The sequence below is a fragment of the Astatotilapia calliptera genome, chromosome 20 (genome assembly GCF_900246225.1).
Source record: "Astatotilapia calliptera chromosome 20, fAstCal1.2, whole genome shotgun sequence".
In the NCBI taxonomy this organism is placed as follows: domain Eukaryota; kingdom Metazoa; phylum Chordata; class Actinopteri; order Cichliformes; family Cichlidae; genus Astatotilapia; species Astatotilapia calliptera.
Genome location: NC_039321.1, coordinates 7,571,231 through 7,588,387, shown reverse-complemented (window position 1 = coordinate 7,588,387; position 17,157 = coordinate 7,571,231). Strand labels below are relative to the sequence as shown.

Below are 17,157 nucleotides of genomic sequence, written 5' to 3'. Positions count from 1 at the left end.
TCCTCCACTACATACCCACATGTAACTCTAGCCAATTAAAAACTGAAGCTAACAACTTGGGTAATTGATTTGCTATACTACACGCAAATAATCACGAAAAATAGGCAAGCTGATGAAGTCCGACCGATCTTCTTTTTTCTTTTCCCTGCTGTCTTATACCTCCATGTTTTTTGTTCTTGTGTCTCTGTGTTTAACTGTTTCTGACTCTTTTTGCCAAATTACATCCAATATGATGAGTTTGAGACTTTGACACATCATGCAATGGGACTTGCAATAGTGAAGAGCACAAAAGAAGCAATAAATAAAACATGTAACCAAAAGTAAGCTTAAACATTGAGAACCTTGCATTACTATATCTATACTGCATCCATCAGTTGTCCAATGTTTAAGCAATGATGTCAAAAGCAAATCTGAAAACTATAGAATGTAACAAACCGGTTTTGAAATGACATGGCAAGCCAAAGGAAAAAGCTCACAGGGGAAATGACTGGCATAATTATTATTTTTATATTATTCTTCAATTAGCACTTCTATCAAAAACCAGTGATTGACAATATATTACAGAAGCAGAGCTACACGGTCAGTCTTTCCGTTTAAGTGGAAGAAAAATAAAAAACTACACTTGTGAAAGTATGAATGGTTTGGGTGAGGTGAAACGATTCAAGCAAGACAACAAAAGACTGAGGGGGAGATGTAAAGTCATCAAAGGTGGGAAGAACAAAGGAGCCGGGGAGTAGGGGGGGAAGTTTGGGCGTGGGGGGCTCCTGAGGCCAATCTAAAATCAGATCTGTTTATGGCTGTAGGTGGCAAAATCAACTCTGCGTGAGCATGTACTTCAGACAGACACACCTATTTTCTACTCATCATTGGTAGTGAAGCCGGCGCTCATCATTCGTGCGTCGTCCTAGCACCCCCCCGCCCCCACCCCCCTCCCGTCTCTCAGTGATTACAGTTTCTTTAAGAAGCCGACATCCCCCTGTTGGGCTGAATTTATTAATAAATTTGGTTTTGATTGTATGCACCAAAGCCCCCATCAAGAGCTGATTTGTATACATACTAACACATTAGTAGATGTGCCTTCCACAAGATAGGCCTTTTGAATAATTAATGTTTCTATTAAGTGCCACGGTGCCTCCCACCACGGGCCATTAATATTGAAGAGATGTAAGCCCCTGCTAACAGCAGAGGGAACAACATCAAATGAAGCTGGGAGTTAGATGGGCATATGAAAGGCGTTTCCTCAATACGCTTCGGCCGTGGTTTCTGTATGAGTTAACTGTATAGCAAAGAAGCTCCCCTGCCTCTAGTGACAGTAAATATAAACATCTAGCTATAGCCTTAGGAAAGAAAAAATATGGGATTCCTTTTTTCTCTTTCTTCCTCAAACATGCAAGTGAATGCATGCTTTTTGTTGATATTTTGAACTCCACGGGGATAGCAGGCCTGTCAGCTGTTATCAGACTACAACTGAACTCTGCTTACTGCTGTAACCCCGAGAGTGCTTCTGTACTGTATGGATGCTGACCTTTATTAAATCTGCCAGCTGAAGAATAAAATATTGCTCAGCACCCCACAGATTCACATGCAAACCAGATGATAGGTTACAATTCCCCATTCAAATCACAGGTCTTGTTTTTTTTTTTTTTACATAGTCTTCTTTTGTTTTTTACTTGTTTTCAGCTCATTTTTATTGTGGGTTTTTTGTTTTTTTTTGTTTTTTTTTTTTGCCTGTCCCGTTTGGCTCTTTTGCCATCAGAATTGTTGTCTAAAGGCAAAGAAAGATGCCCAACGGATTTACTTTACTAAACTGACCAGCCTTGCCGTAATGGTCCATTTGATTCACCTTTTATTGTTTATTTTATTTTCACTTACTGAATACGGGACAGGCTTGACTGGGGGAAAGAAGGGGAGAAAGAAAGAGGGAAAGAGAAACAGCTGAGAAGAGGGACGGGGGAGAAGGGCAAAAGACAAAAACCAACAGAACGGGCAGAGAAAAAAAAATGCATATATCAATCACCTGGATCACCTGCTGAGAAAGAAAAAAGAAAGCAAGCAGAAGAGAACAAGAGTAATAGAATAAACAACATCACAATGATATATGGGAATATGACAGTAAATACTAAATGTTAAACATTATTGTGCAGCACATAAGATCAACAGAACACAGTGTGCTTTGAGGTAGGAGCCAAAAAGGGTGTAGTTTGTGGGTGTGATCACCCGTGTGTACACCTGTGAGCATGGACGCGCTTGTTTTTTGTTTTTTAAAAGGTTCCTTCATGTAATAATCTGCTAGAGGGTGTGGGGGGGCCACAGCCCCGTCCTCCAGGGCGTGAAGCAGGTGTGGAGGAGATCAAAACTCCAGACATCCAGAGGCCCCCAGAACACAAGAGACCAAGGAAGACCAACAGAGGGGCAGCCGCGCCACTGTCCCAGAAAGAGCTGAGGAGAGTCCCAGATGAGGGCTCACTCAGCAGCCGCGGAGCAGAAGCCAGGGGGACTTGCAGTGACGCGCCGGTGAGCTCCGCTGGCAGCCAGCTGTGCCAGAGTGACCGAGCCCCAGGCCGAGAGGCCGGGGGCACCCCACCTCCGAAGTGGCCCGAGCGAGCCCCAGGCTCCAGGCCCCGATAAGCGGCCACCAAGGAGTGAGCCGGTGTGTACCTGGACGCCCATCCCCGGACACAAAGAACCACCAACGCACCGATGTCTGAGGGGGTCCGCCACTGGCAGGGGAAGTGGTGGTAGGGGGAGATAGGCCTCCAAACCTTGGAGGGCCTGAGATGTCCCCAGAGAGGTGGCGCCTGACACCCAACCTGACATATAGACACAGACATACAGGCACACACAGATACAAACATCCATTCCCACCCTCATGCTCATTTTTATTGTAACCAATATGTCTTAGCCTATTACAAGACATTCAAGACTCTATAAAGTATTTAGGATGCAGTTTGTTCTGGAACAAGCGATCAGTGGGGTTTTATCAAGCCCATTAAATGCTTCTCACAATTAAATGTGACATGCTAGAATTAGTCTGAGCTAAGAATTAGTCTGAGTGGCAAGACAAAGAGATTATCTGCAAGCTTCTAAATGATATCAAAGGTTGTTTAATTTCAAAAGCCAAACATAGAGCTTTGGGAAAAACAGAAATCTCCCACTGTGGTGTTTTTAAGGGCATAAAAAGATCGTATCCTATACAGGGAGTGCAGAATTATTAGGCAAGTTGTATTTTTGAGGAATAATTTTATTATTGAACAACAACCATGTTCTCAACGAACCCAAAAAACTCATTAATATCAAAGCTGAATGTTTTTGGAAGTAGTTTTTAGTTTGTTTTTAGTTTTAGCTATTTTAGGGGGATATCTGTGTGTGCAGGTGACTATTACTGTGCATAATTATTAGGCAACTTAACAAAAAACAAATAAAGGAAAGGAAGTTGCCTAATAATTATGCACACCTGATATAGGGTGTTGATGTCATTAGACCACACCCCTTCTCATTACAGAGATGCACATCACCTAATATGCTTAATTGGTAGTAGGCTTTCGAGCCTATACAGCTTGGAGTAGGACAACATGCATGAGGAGGATGACGTGGACAAAATACTCATTTGCCTAATAATTCTGCACTCCCTGTATATCTAAGCTTTATTGAAAGTAGATAATAATGAACATACAGTAGATTTTTTTCGTATTATAGATTTTAATAGTAAATGAGGAATATTATTATTGCTGAATTCCACCGGGCTCGGTCAGCTGCCGTAGTTACAGTGACATGCTTGGCTTGCATAGCCCGAAGGCAGCTCGGTTGGTGTATTGCACTCTGCTCTATGTATTGAGTTTAGCATTGGCTGCATCAGCACATCTTTCCCCGCCATTACTTCAGCTGAATATGTCAGCACCACGCTGACAGACAGCCCCAGGTTATTCACATTGAAGCCCATTTCTCTCTGTCGCCATAGTTTTTGTTATTTCTCAGAATAACAAGGTGTCTTCTCAAAACTAGCCAGCATTTTTTTTTCTGGAAATTGAATTCTTGTACATCAGAATGTCTTTTTTTTTTTTTTTTTACTTAAGCCATGCATTTTTATCTCTAATGATTCTAGTGTTTTTTCATTTATTCTTTTCATGGTCTTTTGGCCAGAGAGAGATACATTATGCCAGAGCGACTGCATGAGTAGGAGCAGGGAGAGTGGCTTGCAAGCTGACTGCCTGTTTGCTGGGAATTACCCTCTATTGACAGTGTGACAATGCCAGGCGGGCAGCAGCACTGCTGCTAAAAGGATTACATAGGGAGCATGGCATGGCAGCACTGGGTGGGAAAAGGGAGCTGGGGCAGAAGGGCGTGTGTGTGCATGACCAGCAACGCTTCCTTTTCCCTTCTGAAATACAGTTTGGTAAAGCAAAACAAGCAAACTAGAGGAAGAGGAAGATGTGTCACATGGCCTGGGGAGATAAGATGATGGATGGGAAGAAAACAAAGAGAGTGATGCAAACAAGATAATTTTGCAGTGAAATATAAACACAAACCTATGCTACCAGATGATAGTATATATGACTACTTTTATTTGTCTATAAAGACCATTAGAACTAATGTGATTGGCAATCAAATCAGTCTTGTAAACAAAAAAAAAATCTTTATAGATCTGGTTCCTTTGTATGTGTTAGAAATGCAGACACAAAGACAAAGAGCAGAAGTTCTCTTATGCCTCACAGCCTGGTGCATCTTTGAAGTGATAGTTTTTTTCCATGATCCAGATGAATCAAGGCTCTGTCTGTCAGTGGGGAACTCAGGAAAATGGGTTTTCTGCGTGAACTGGACTATCATCATGTCCTTGGTCCACCATGGGAAGTGTCCATTTCAGTCTCTAAGTAGAAGGAGGAGGACTCCCAAGCTTTTAGCATGCCCGTCTGTGATACAGCACTGCTGTCCTGTCACCGTCCCTGCCTCACCTGTCACCCGTCTTGTCTGATGGGACCGAAACTGCGTCCACTTCCCCCCGCTGCTCACCCCATTTTCACTCTTCTTTCTTCCATTCCCTTCCTCTTCGTGCTTTTCCTTTCTTTTTTTCCCCTCCCTTGTTTTCTCACAGGCCCTCACGTTGCTTATGTAACCATCACTAAGTCTACTCGAATAGCTGCTGCCATCGCCTGACATGGATATATTTAGCCATTATGTTCCCCCCTTCTATACCCTGCATGCCCAAGCAGTGCTAAAAGATTCATGTATTCAGGCCCCTCAGGCGTTGCAGTGACACACTTACTTTACATCCAGAGCAATTAATGTCCACTGAATCTAGATTACAATGCCAGCATCCCACACGGAAGCCGCAATGCCCTAGTGGGTGTTGGGGGTGGGGATAGAGGGTGTACAGCAAGTCTTAAAGGGTTGCCATCACGTGGGGGTTTGCAGTTCAGTGAGCGGGTACAACTGACTCTTGTTTTTTCCCTTCTGCTTGCATGGTCAGTAATAGCGTATTGATTGTTTGCATAGCAGCCCCACACAGCAAAGTGACAGTCTATCCTCCCTGCTGCCCTCCTCTCTTGGTTTTTCTGTATTCCTTTGGTGACTGCACAGTATTGCCTACTCTTTTGGTCTTTTTTTTCTAACCTTTTTTCCATTTCATTCTGTGTTCTCGTTTTTGTTTTTACTCCTCCTCCTTATCTTGTCCTCTTGTGTTTAAATGGCTGTGTGATGGCCAGGTTGGTGCCTCAACAGGACTCTGCAGCACAGAAGGCACTGTGCCACCCTGTGCCAAGGTCATGCTGGGCAGCCATATTGCATTTTATGAGTAGGTGGTCTTCGCTAATCATTAGTATCCCCCCTTGTTAGATTTAACATCCATGTTAAGCAGGGTAGATTCTGAGCAGGTGGCTTTGCTGAGTGTTAAAAACAGCTTCGTCTTTATCCCAAAGTTCCTTTTTTTAAAAAGATTTGCTGTTGCAGGAGAACGAAATTGCAAAAGAAAAAAAACCTTTGTATTCACTGGTGATTATGTATGCATGGTGTGTGGATGGGTATAATGCCACATTTTAACAAGAAGAGCTGCAAAACAAGTGTCATTAGGTGCTGTTGTGATTAGAAGTTGCTCTTGGCACAGTGACTCATGGCATGTTCTGACATTTTGTGGATGTAGGACTGGGGAGTACACTTAATTGCTTTTACAGCCACCTGGACCAAAAGAGCATATTTACCCTTGAGCACATACAGAAACCTGTACGCATTTATGTGTTTCTATAAACCCGCCGCATCCCTGAAGACAAAAACATCATTTGATGTCTAGTTTCTCTCCAACATTATAGGTAACACCAGTGGCTGGACCCCCAGAGGGAGGCACCCGGGTGACCATCCATGGCACAAACCTTGGTCTGGCTTTCTCAGATATGGTCGGCAATGTAGAGGTGGCAGGAGTGAGGTGTACCCCTGTAGAGGATGGCTACATCATTGCTGAACAGTAAGTGAGCCAAACAGGAATGATCATTTCAAAACTATTGCTAATACTTATTATTGATGGATAACTACACAACATTTAATTACAAACACAATTATTCCTTCAAGTTAAGTGAAAACATGACGTTTCTTCCAACCAACCCTCCCAGTTTATAAGCAGATCTCATTTGCAGAAAGTGTATATGTACATTGTATGTAATAACAGTTATTTATAGGAATTGCTGCACACGGTGTGGCCATATGCCCTCTCACTTGCTAACAGTAGCAAAATATTCTAAATGGACTATATTTGCTGTTCCTACAAGTGTATAAAAGTAGGAAAAAACAAAATGACAGAGTGACCGAGGTTTTAAGTAATTATTCAGTAACTTTAAAAAAAATATATATATATAATTTATTTCATGTTCTTTTATTTAATTAATATTGAACATAGGGATGCATTCAATCCGTTATTAACTCTCATAATAGCATGCATCTAGCCTTAGGTTTTGATACATTATTTATGTGCTGTAACAGCTAATAAGCTCTAAACTATATATGTGTGTTGCACAATCTCCCGCTTTAATGAAGACTGGAGCAGGTCCAAACAGTCTGGTCTTGACATTGCTGTTTTCCCTCCCTGCAGCACAGTAGCCCAGTTCTCTCTGTGTAGCTCATCTAGTCAGCAACAATCCCATAACAGCTGTGTGTGTTTACTTGTGTTTACCTCCTTAATTGTCCCATGCTGTGTGTACATCATGGTAAAGTCTGTCCCGTTCACCCTGAACTAATGAAACGTGGCCCATGCTTCCCAACTTGCCCACCACCCCCTTGGCTAGACACACAAACGTGTGTAGACTTAAAGACCCAGCGCCTCATGGTTGTTTAATCTCAGGTTGTGTTAGCCCTCCCAAGATAGATGTATGTATAGATAGTGTGTTAGTTTACCCTAAAAATATATATGTACATATTTAGACTAGGGTTAGGTTGAGTTGCCTTTGGGAATTGAGCTTCATTGTTGAGGGAAAGGCAATACTTCATTATAAAAAAAACTATTCTATTATGATTTTTAAGCATTTTATGCAGAAGGAACAAAAATACACATTATGGAGCAATTACAGGTTAGATAATTGTACCACGGAAAATCAATAGGATATGAGGAATAGTCTATTAAAATAGTACAACATTGCTATTATAACCTTTATTATTGGACCCTTCAGCCACCACAGCTCTCTAGAAATTTTATTATAATATTTATAGTTTTCTTTAGGAGAGACAAGTACTCAGAAATAATTGGCTTTTCTTTCAGTTAAAGTGAAATTCTCTCTCTACTGACTTTAAATCTGTAAGAAAATGGTGTTAAGAATGAAATGTATAGCAATTCACTAAAAAAGATGACAGGCATGAACCCACATGTGAATGAACCCACACACCAACACCCATGCAGCCTATCACTGGCATGGTTCTCAGAGGAGCCTTTAACCCTAATTTTTTCTTTGACCTACTTGTGCCCTCAGAAAGAGAACAGCGAAGCGTGATGCCATTGCTATAAGTCGCATAGTTTAACTTCTGCATGGTGTTACAAAGACATATCTCGCAGTCACATGTGCACACTTGCTACTACTGTTTACTGTGATGCGGTAATAAAGTAGTAAAGCTATAACAGCTCACATGGCATAGAGTATTTCTGTGGTTCCTTGCCCTGCATTGAGTAGCTGTATAGCTGTAATTAAAATCCACTTGGCTGTAGGAGACACTTTGTGTGCAGCACACTGATCTGACAGCACTTTAATGCGATTGGGGACAAGCTGGGGAATTCATTTATATGGCGGGTAAAGAAAAAAAAATTGACTGTGCAAAATTAAAAAACTAACCTATAACCTTTTAAGTCCAACTTTGAAGGAGATGAAGTCGTCCAGATGATATACTGAGCTGGACTTTTATTCAGCACCTTTGGATTGTATTTTGCCTCTAGGTTCATTATGCGCATGTCCTTAGCTGACTGTTGGTGTTTGTTTTGAGTCTTAATTCAGTCATCAGCCACCCTATGATGGACTGGACTGTACAAAAAAACATACATATTTATGTGTCTTTTATGTTACTACTTCAGAGGTGTGTGTGAAAGCTACTCCTGCTTTGAAGAAAAAGTCTGAACTTTTGTTTGTTCCTTTTTTCCAGCTGTCAAAAAGTACTTTTTTAAGGACTGAGACTATTCTGCAGCATTTTTTGTTGTAGATTCCAAACTGAAACCTTATTTGTATGAATGAATTTTAAAAGTAACCTGCAAGTTTGTTTGTTTTTTTTAGCAGACTTAATTGCGAAGATCCACAGAGAAAATGAATGATAAATTAAAAAAAAAAAAAACCCCACAAAAAACCCAACTTATTATCATAAATCTGTAACTTTGCAAATGGCCAGTACAGTTTTGCTTTCAGGTAGGAAGCAAGCGAGTCTCTGTTTTTGTGAGGTGCAGTAAGAGGATATTATTAGGTTTGTCAGCAAGTAAATCCTCCTTTAGCTACACTCGTCCACATAGCTCATCCAACAAAGCTCTCAAAGTCATTTGTTGTAATTCAGATGATCAGTGCTGGAGAAACAATACATCTGCTCTGCTTCATCAGCTCCGCTCCTACCTGCCCCTGCCATCTGCTCCCCCACATATTCCATCTCTCTTTCCACACTGTGATTGCTTCTTGTACTTTATTACTCCCTGGCACCAGCGATCAATAGACGCTCTCATTTTATTATGTCATTCGATCTAGTCACCTGCAGTGCTGGGAGATACCTGATCACATGATATGATGGAACGGTATTGATCTTGCTGCATGATTAACATTAGTCTTGCTGTACTGGCACAGCACCACCACTGTTGGGGAGGGCTAGCTGTTAGTGGGAAATTTACTACATTCAGGTGCAGCATGCTGGAGTGCCAAAAGAGGAGCAGACATGGTCTCATTTAAAGATTGTCATCGATGTCTGACTGTGTCATGTAATGAAATGAATGAAACTACAAAAAATATTGTAATTAGAGCAGAAGATATATCAATATCAAGCAGCGAAGTGCTTTGAATATTCTTTTCTACAACGTTGCTTAAGCATTAAATCATGAAGACCATGTTTAAGTTTAATGTTACTTTTTTAAAAAAAAATTGAATTCCCGCTTCAAGTATGGGAGTATACTTCTGTTCCTGAAGTCATTTTAATTGGAAACCCATTTTAACTGTCTTTTGCAGGATCGTATGTGAGATGGATATGGCCCATGCGGACAGTATGCCGGGTCCAGTACAGCTCTGTGTCGGAGAGTGCAAACCAGAACTCCGGGCTCGTTCCTCACAACTCTACTCCTTTGTGGTATGAGTGTAATTAAACTCCATTTGTATTGTATTCTGAAATAACACTTGTGATCTAGCCAGTATATGGCTAAAAAGAATCTATGTACAACTAACTAAATATATTATATAACTATATATATATAATTATATATTATATAATTATATAAATAGCCATATACTTAGTATATGGCTATTTCCAGCTTTTATGTACAGTCTGTGTGTACTTGCCATCCTCACACACTCGCACACATTTCCTTTTCTCAGATATCTGCTGTCTACCTGACCTGCACCTAACAGTTAATCTGCTTTCTCATTAGCACTCTCTCACACCTTCACAATTAGCACTCTTTTAACTATTAACAGCAGTCAGTAATTACTGCTGTTGTTTTCAGAGTACCTGCACTATCCTGCATGCTGGATGTCACACGTCGCTGTCAGTTTTGAGTTTTGTCAGCATGATGCTCTTGGCTCTGTAACACAGGCTTGGCCACTTTTTCTCACCAGTGATACGGCTGCTACTCTGGGAAGCAGTGGAATTCCTCTGAGATTACTTCACAGAGCTTAGAATTGGCAACGCTTACAATTCCCTTCTATTGCAGTGCACCTAAAAAAGACTGCATCATCACAGGAGCATTCTTCAGACAAGACATATTCCCTACGTGACCTTGTAGACAAAGGGACATTGTAAATGACAGTGTGCATTTAGTCGCTTTTAAAATGGTTGTTTTATGTTTGTTCAGATACAGGTGTGTGCACACAGATGCTTTTATGTGTGTACGTGTGTTCCTGTGTATGTGTGCTGTCTACTTGAATATTACTCCATCTGTCTGTGTGACAGCATCCTGGCTGCACGCCGCTGAAAGCATTCGTTATTTTCAGATTGTCTTTAAAAAAGCTCCACTCAGATGCAACCCAGCAATGCAGGGCACCCAGTAGTGGAATCTATAAGAGGACACTAAGGCTTTATTGTACTGCAGTTCACTGCCATCACTCTGACAATGAGAATAACTGTAATTTGCTGGAAATTAGTGATAACACTGAGTGTTACAACAGAGATGCTCCCCTGCTTACTGTAAAACGCATATCTTTTAATCTGTCTGCTGGTCTCGTGTCATTTCTTCCTTTTCCTTTCCCTCATTTTAAATGACTCTGACAGTCTGTCTTAATGTCTCTCTTTCTGCATCTGTGGTTTTTTGTTTTGTTTTTTTAGACTCCAACTGTCACAGGCCTGTCTCCTAGAAGAGGTCCAGAGTCTGGGGGCACTAAAGTAACTATAATGGGAGAAAACCTCGGTGCCGGCAGCAGTGTCAACGTTAAGTTTGGAAACCAGACATGCGAGTTCTTTGGGTGAGATCTTAATCTCCAACATAATTGTCCTGCATATGTGCTGCTACAGAGTCTGCAGAATGAGGAAATGCACATCATGGTGGAAACACGAAACGTTTATGTTGATATTGTGGAGTTAAACTAATCCAGTCACCATAAATGCCATGAATTTCCATACATAGCACAAATAGCAGTTTCTCATAGTATAAAAATGATTTGAATTAGTTTAGCTAAGTTTTTGCCCTCCAGCATAACTGTCAGAAAATGTTGGCTATATGGCATGCTATTAGCAATTTTTAAGAGTAAATAAATAAATAAAACAACAGCTTGTGTTGTCAAGATAGTGATTTATTCACATTAAATAAGCAGCATTTCTATGTCTTTATTCTTTTGTTTTGGGGTTTTTTTTCCTTTGATATTATACTGCGAATACCCCCCAAGGGGAACCTCTTTATACCTTTGTTAAAACTTGTGTAAATTCTAATAAGGTTTTGATGACCTACTGCATCAAACCTTGTAATAATATCTTCCTTTTTTTATCTAGCCCCATCCTTCTCATTCTCTTCATTCTCCCATTCCTAATTAGTTTATCTGTTCTCCCCCATCCCTCAAATTTTTTAATTCTCAGTCTCGCAAGTTGCTTCCATTTCTCTACACCCATCCCTCCTGCCGTCTTTTAGTTACTCATACATGCCCTCTTTCTGATTTCCACTCCTGGAGGCACCTATTTTAAGCCCTGCCACAGTGTTCTGACTGTAATGTTGTAAGGTTGAGGAGTCAAGTAAACTTTAATGAGATATGGGGCTAATTACAGCTTCTTCACTGTATTCCTGTCATGGGAGAAAGAGGTAGATGTGGGCCTGTTCTACTACAAGCACTCTACTAATGAATTTGGACAAATTCTGAGGGTTTGTGTGTAGATCACAAAGTCTTGTACAGGGAGGAGAAAGCATGTTTTAGAAGGATGTATGAGAGCTGAAAGTACTGACTGCATGTTAATGTGCACTGAGTGCACCTGTTCGTCATGTTTTGAGTGGGATAATTACAGAACAGGTCTCACAGAAAAAAATAGTATGTTTTTTTTGCTCATATAAATCAAGTTTGTGTCTTCTCATATTCATTCGTTTTGCTACAGATTTATATAGGTGTTCTTATTTTTTTGTGTAGAAGGACAAAGACAGAGATAGTGTGCTACTCTGCCCCTTCTCTGTCTGGAGTCGGCCCAGTTCAGATCAGCGTCAGCGTGGATCGTGCCCAAATCAGAGAGAGCCTCACCTTTGAGTACACAGAGGACCCTACTGTACAGCGCATTGAACCAGACTGGAGCATTGCAAGGTATGCACATTCCTCAGATTGTATGTATGAGAGTTTTATTCGTGTCCTCAGCTACCAGCCTTGAGCTTTTGACACGTAGACAAGAATTTCCCAATCCAAAGCTTTAGAGCCAATCAGTCCAAGCCAGCAACAATAAACAGACGAGTCAATATTGCATTTTCAATTACTGTTCGGTTCTTTTCCAATTAGTCTGGAATTGATAGAAGAAGTGAAGCTCACTGATTGGAGAGGATGGGCACTTTTGAGACTGAGATTCTCCTACTGAATGCAGTGTCGATCCATGTGTTGAACGTCTTTGGCAGATAGATACACAGACATAGAAGACTACTAATTAAAAGGAGGAGAGGGATGAAGATGAAACAATGGCATAACAGAACAATGTGCTATCAGAGGTGTGAGTCCACAACAGATGGCGTGAGCTTAGAGATGGAGAGTATGGCACACTGCAGCAAAATCGTGACAACACAAAGGGAATAGGAGGAATAACGAAGGGAGAAACTGATAGGAACCACATATCTGTTTTGCTTTCTTTGTGTTTCGGAAGAGAAAATAAATTAAATTTCCATCTAATTCCATTTTAAATTACACAGTGTGAACTGATTTTCAATGTCTCAAAAATTGGAGCTCAAATTGTGTAGAAAGACAGAAAGAAAAGCGAGCACGGAGCCGTTATTTTGCATAGTTGCTGAGTGTATAATCTATGGACGCCACGGACAGCACACAGTCTGTCCACAGTAACTCACTACTGGTACAGTGATCTTTACCCTAAACCTTTATTCAGCAAACCACATTGACAAGTGCAACAGAAAAACCATTTTTAACAAATCCAACCAGCTACAGGAGGGCTGGGAATTCAGCAATTTTCCACCTCCTCTGTTTATGCATATTAATATATTTGAGCTGTCTGTTTTTTATTTATTTTTTTGCGCTACTTGATTGTGAATAGTAAAAACATAAAAAATGCATCTCTAATCACCATCTTCCATGGGCTGTTTTGTCCCAAATTAACCTTTAAATGGCTTTTGATATGAAGCTTTTTGTTCCCCAAGTGATGGGGAACACTTTGAAGAAACAGATCAGAGTTAGAAAGTTTACAATAGGCTTTGGACTGCTGCGGGTCTTTTTCTCAGATATTCTCTTTCTTAGTCTGCACAAAATGAAATTCGGATCTGACAAACATGATTATAAAAACTCCTGTAATAAATTTTGTCTAACTTCTTCCATTTATTCAGCGGTCACACACCCCTGATGGTGACGGGAACTAATCTGGATGTGGTTCAAGAGCCCCGGATCAGAGTGAAATATGCTGGCCGAGAGTCTGTCAATGTAAGAATCACTCACTATTAATCTGTTTTCAACCACAAAGTCTCTCCTGTATGTGTAGTAGAAATCTTCTACTGTACTACTTCCAGCTTGCCATGCTATATAAGCAGCTAAGTGACATTTACTTCAGGTAAAATGGTCCTTAACAGGCCCTCTAGCCCTCTACGCTCTCTGATTTATGCTTGATCCCAGTCTTCTTGACCCCAGAGCATATAAATATTGCAGCTGTTGGTGAGAGTGATCCACATGCACTATTTAATATAGAGTTTACTTAAATTTTTTTTGACCATCTCACCTCCCACCTACTTGGTGTTTTATTTACACTGCTCTCCTGACTCCCGAATACCATTTTCACTTGTTTGAGAAAAGATAAAGAGGCAGCTGGAGGACAGTAGAAGTTGACCAAGACTATAAAAGGTTCAGTGGGGAAAATGTTAGAGGTGTGCATCGTTGGAGGCAAGAAGGCTCATAATGACTTTCAATGGAAGATTAACTGCAGTCAGAAGTCTTTGGTCAGCATAAAGACCGCTTGTATAATCAAAGACTTGTCTGAAGGAAATCGTTACAAATTGCATTTGAGCCCCTGTCCTGGGGGTCCTTGTTTAATTAAGAGGATGGGATTTCCTCTCTGTGGTCTGCTATAAGGTGGAGAGGGCAGATGAATACGATAAAGGGGAGTTTGAGGAACAGAGAGTGGTGAGCCCATTATTGTGTATCTGTTTAGTTTCTGTGCGTCTTTTGTAAAATCAATTTTCACACATGCACTATGGCCCTGACCCACGCTGCACATTACCGAGCAGGGATGTAAGTAAGAACTGAAGCTGAAATCATTTGGGGTAATTAGGTCCATGTAATGGCTAATTCTGGTGTAAAAATAGAGCAGTCAATTTTTGAGAATTCACAGTGAGTGAGTGGGCATCATGTATCCTGCCTCTAGATTGGCATCATCCCGTGGCAGCATGGTAGCTCAGTGGTTAGCATTCGCTTGCTTCACCGCACAAGATTTCTTGATCTCAAGACATTTCCTGATGCCGCCAGTGAAAACACAATCTGTACTCACTCTGTGCTAATGCAACATGGCCTAAGATTCTCAAAAACTAACATCTAACTGTGGATAATTGCCAGAATATGTGGCGTGAGTTCTGCTTTGCAAGACAACATCAGAAGACTTGACAAATACACACTATACATTTTCTGATATATGGAAAAAACACACTAGTTTGGAAATATTTCAGTCTCACACCTTAAATTTTCAATATATACAATGTTTAAAAACATCATAAAATAGAATTTCACATTGATGCAGGGATGCACAAAACCATCCTCAAAGCTATCCTTCACATACACAATTCCCTATAGATTTACTCTCATTGCATTTCCAACTTACTGTCTCTAAATTAGCTGTCTAAAATTGGCCTTAAGTGTCTCTCTTGTTTAATGAACATTTCTGGAATGAAAACCATCATTCTGTTCCGAGGTTTCTGAGCTCCAGGATCCTCGTGCGAGATACTGACATGCAGACCTTATGTGAAGTAAAAGACACATAAGACACTGTTTTTATATTTGGAGGAGAGAAAAACACTTGATGAGTGAGACAGAGAAAATCTGGTGAAATGGAATTTGACTTGTGTGTGGGTGCCGTAGTGTCTGATATGTCAGTTTCCAAATCTTTGAAAGCGAGTTGTTCATCTCCACCCTGCCTCGTCTCATCCAACTCCCCACCTAGTGCCTCGCAAAAGACGACTGTGTCACCGTCTTGACTGCCCCCACAGCCACAGAGAATGAATTTCTATTAAATGCTAAGGTTACAATTACCCATCCTTCATCCCACCCTCCCAGGCCCTTCTACCCCTTTCCCTTTTTGTCACGGGAGGAAGGCAAACAGCACAGAAGCCTATAGCAATAAGAGCTGCTGTCTGTCAGCCAGCCTTCAAATGATCACCTGTCTTCCACTAAATTGCTTCTCTTCTCTCCCTCCCTTGTGTCACCTGCATAGATTCACAAAGAAACCAGGAAAGAGGAAAAAAGACAATTTTCTTTGTGAAATGCTCTGTATCTGTCACTGGATTCGCAATTGAAACATTTATCATGATCTTGATTAAAGCTAAAAGGGTTATTTCCCAGCTCTAGCATATTTCCCTGTCCCATACTTTAGATGCCTGGACTGAGTGTCGGGCTTTGGCATGTCAGGTACATTTACGGTTACTACTGAACATAAAAGGTGTTCAGCATGAGTGTACTGATTGCTCTGCCTGATTGCGAGAGGAGGCTGCAGATCACTGCATAATTAGATTCACATTTTTAGAATTATTTTGCATATTAAGCTATAGAAATTATGTATCCTATAATGCTATACGTGATTTTAACAGTATTAGCATCATGAGCTGATTATTGATCGATATTTATGGCATTATAAATGTCCAAAGTCTCAAAGGCTAGCACTGCTTCCATGGTGGCATTTCTTCTGTGTACTTCTGTAACTAGCTTCAAACAAAACGAAAACCTTTCACCATATGAAACAGTGCTTATGGGATAAATTGGTTTCTGGCTCCACTAGCTAACAGCCACACAGATCTTGGATAGATTGATTAGAGCTGAAGTTAGACTTAATGCCAGTATTAGCAGTTGGTTGGAACAGCAGGCAGGCAGGAAAATAGACATAGTGTAGGAGTAACCAAGTATAGGAACAGCAGAATAACCAGTGACTAGCTATCAAACGTTAGCCTTCAGATGACCTTTGACTCTGTGAAGCCATCGTATTTTTTCCATCTCTACAGTCAGCCAGTCGTATCTTCGCTGGCTCTGACTCTCTCTCTTACCACTACCCTGGCCAGAGACCTTTGAATGATTGAGTGGGCTGTATCCACACAGTAGATCATGGTAATATATTCAGCCAGAGGGGTTGGAGTGTTACTGCCTTAAAACACCCTGGCTCTATCCAACAGTAGAGAAAGAAGACAAATGAGACCGAGATTCCAATTATTTTCTCTTTCTGTTGACCTCAATTCACTTTATCAATGCTGTAAATCTTGTAGCTTCTTTTGCCACATGGCCTACAGGAAGAGATGTACCATTTGTATTTGACAATTAATTGTAAAGTTTTACTGCTTTACTGTTATGACTGAAGCAATCATTGATGAGACGTAGATGGAGTGTAGGAAAACAAGCTTGTAATTCAGAATTTGGGACATATCTAATATCCAGATCTGCTAAAAGGAAGAAATACTGCAAAGGTGTCATGTTGCCCTACGCAGAGGGGAACCAAAGTATCATTTTTTAAAATAATCTCGCATTGCCCCATTTACCCATCGCTACAGTACTCGCCCATCACTTTGGATTTGGATGTTACGCTCACTGAAAAACATCTGACATTATAGGAGCAGTTTCCTGCCAGGATTTGGTGAAAGAAAAGATT

The 17,157-nt window shown here is 40.8% G+C and overlaps 1 protein-coding gene across 3 annotated transcripts in view; it reads left to right on the top strand.

The window, feature by feature from the left end:
• The window catches only part of plxna2 (plexin A2), a 160,804-nt gene that overhangs the window by 110,907 nt on the left and 32,740 nt on the right, over positions 1-17,157 (top strand). For all 3 annotated transcript variants that reach the window (XM_026153904.1, XM_026153903.1, XM_026153905.1), the window contains exons 13-17: positions 6,300-6,451; positions 9,660-9,777; positions 10,969-11,105; positions 12,252-12,419; positions 13,652-13,745. In XM_026153904.1, coding sequence (XP_026009689.1) covers positions 6,300-6,451; positions 9,660-9,777; positions 10,969-11,105; positions 12,252-12,419; positions 13,652-13,745 — 669 coding nt within the window. The remainder of the gene's footprint in view (positions 1-6,299; positions 6,452-9,659; positions 9,778-10,968; positions 11,106-12,251; positions 12,420-13,651; positions 13,746-17,157) is intronic.